General features: G+C 42.7%; 1 protein-coding gene across 1 annotated transcript; it reads right to left on the reverse strand.

The window, feature by feature from the left end:
* Positions 1-1,105: 1,105 nt before the first annotated feature.
* On the reverse strand, positions 1,106-1,463 carry LOC140407838 (large ribosomal subunit protein eL36-like). The gene has a single exon (XM_072495078.1). The coding sequence runs from the start codon at positions 1,445-1,447 to the stop codon at positions 1,106-1,108; it is 342 nt and encodes a 113-aa protein (XP_072351179.1). The 5' UTR covers positions 1,448-1,463.
* Positions 1,464-1,691: the final 228 nt, after the last annotated feature.

Raw genomic sequence — 1,691 nt, forward strand, 5'->3', positions numbered from 1 at the left:
TCTGGGATCAGTTCTTCTGTAACTCAAGCATGACCAGATTGCAAACCAGTCGCGTATGCATCACGATCTATGACAACAACAGAGCAGAGATACGCTCAAATTGAAAAAGAATGCCTGGGTTTAGTTGTAGGCTTGGAGAAATTCCATGACTATGTCTATGGGCTTCCATTTGGCCAGGTGGGACAGATCATCATCCTTCGGTTAACATCATCAAAAAATCTCAACCAGATGTCTCTGCACATTCAGAGGTTGATGATGAAGTTACAACGCTGTGACTTCAATCTCATCCACACGCCAAGCAAATATTTGTTCTTAGCAGATGCATTATCAAGAGCACCAATGCAAAGTATTGGTGGTGAGATTACTAAAGATGTAGATCTGCGTGTCAATCTTATTTCCACACAACTACTAGTATCAGATACATAACTACATGAAATCCAAGAAGAGACAAGGAAGGATCCAACTTTTCAAGAGGTGATGAGGAACATCAACTCACACTGGCCCAGAGGTCAATGTATGGAGTTCTACAGGATAAGATCTGAACTCAGTATCATTAATGGATGGTACTTAGTTTAACCACTATTGTCGTACCTCAGTGTCTTCGCAAGGATGTATTAAAGAGGATACACGAAGGACATCTTGGGATTGGAAAATGTAAATGGAGAGCTCGTGGCTCTGTTTACTGGCCAGGTATAAATCAGGATGTTGACAGGATGGCCAGTTGTTGTGACACATGCCAGACTCATCATTGCAAGCAAACAAGAGAACCTATACAATTACCTGATTTACCTACCATGGCAGAAAGTAGCTATGGATCTCTTCCACCTACGAGGGAAAGATTATTTAATAATCATAGACTATTTTTCAAACTATCCCGAAATGGCTCTACTGTCAAGCATAGCGCCAAGCAGTGTAATACTGCGTACCAAGTCAATTTTTGCCAGACACGGAATTCCGCAAGTCGTCGTCAGTGACAACAGTCCTTAATTTAGCTGTAAAGAGTGGCAGTCACGTATGATTTCAAACACGTCACGTTGAGTTCTTTATACCCTCAAGCCAATGAAAAAGGTGTACATATTGTTTTTTTAAAAACTTTGAAATAACTTTAATGGTAGCAACTTTGTACAGATGAATCTTTCTTTGCAGCTGCCTCTCTCATTGCTGCTAGCACATTGCTGAGTTCTTCCCTCTTCCTCTTTGCACGGATATGAGTGCCGACTTGCTTTTTGATGAATTTGAGTGCACGCTTGTCTTTAGAGACCTTCAGCAATTCCATTGCATGCCTTTCATAGGGAGCAAAACTATAGATCTCACGGATCAGATCTCTGACAAACTTGGTGTGCTTGGTTCGGCATCCTCTTCTACGGCACTGCCTTGGGGCGGTCTCATTCTTGGTTACGGGGTGACCTTTGCGCAGGCCAACTGCCATCGGATAACTGATCGCCATTTCCACTTCTTTGTTCTGGCGCCAGGACCGGAAAGACCAAGGAGCAGGTGTACATATTGTTGAAGAAAGCAATGGACAGCGAATCTGATCCATACCACGCATTATTGAGTTACAAAGCATCGCCATTGTCACATGATAGATCGCCAGCAGAGTTACTCATTAATCGAAAGTTGCGTACCACACTTCCATACTTGGAAAAGAAGGGGGAGAATGCAGTGGTACTGCAGGAAATGCAAAACTTTGA

Source organism: Scyliorhinus torazame, chromosome 2 (genome assembly GCF_047496885.1).
Source record: "Scyliorhinus torazame isolate Kashiwa2021f chromosome 2, sScyTor2.1, whole genome shotgun sequence".
Taxonomy (NCBI): domain Eukaryota; kingdom Metazoa; phylum Chordata; class Chondrichthyes; order Carcharhiniformes; family Scyliorhinidae; genus Scyliorhinus; species Scyliorhinus torazame.

What these genes read in the sequence shown, in the direction of transcription:
- LOC140407838 (XM_072495078.1), bottom strand. Translation starts at nt 1,447, where the DNA reads ATGGCGATCAGTTATCCGATGGCAGTTGGCCTGCGCAAAGGTCACCCC.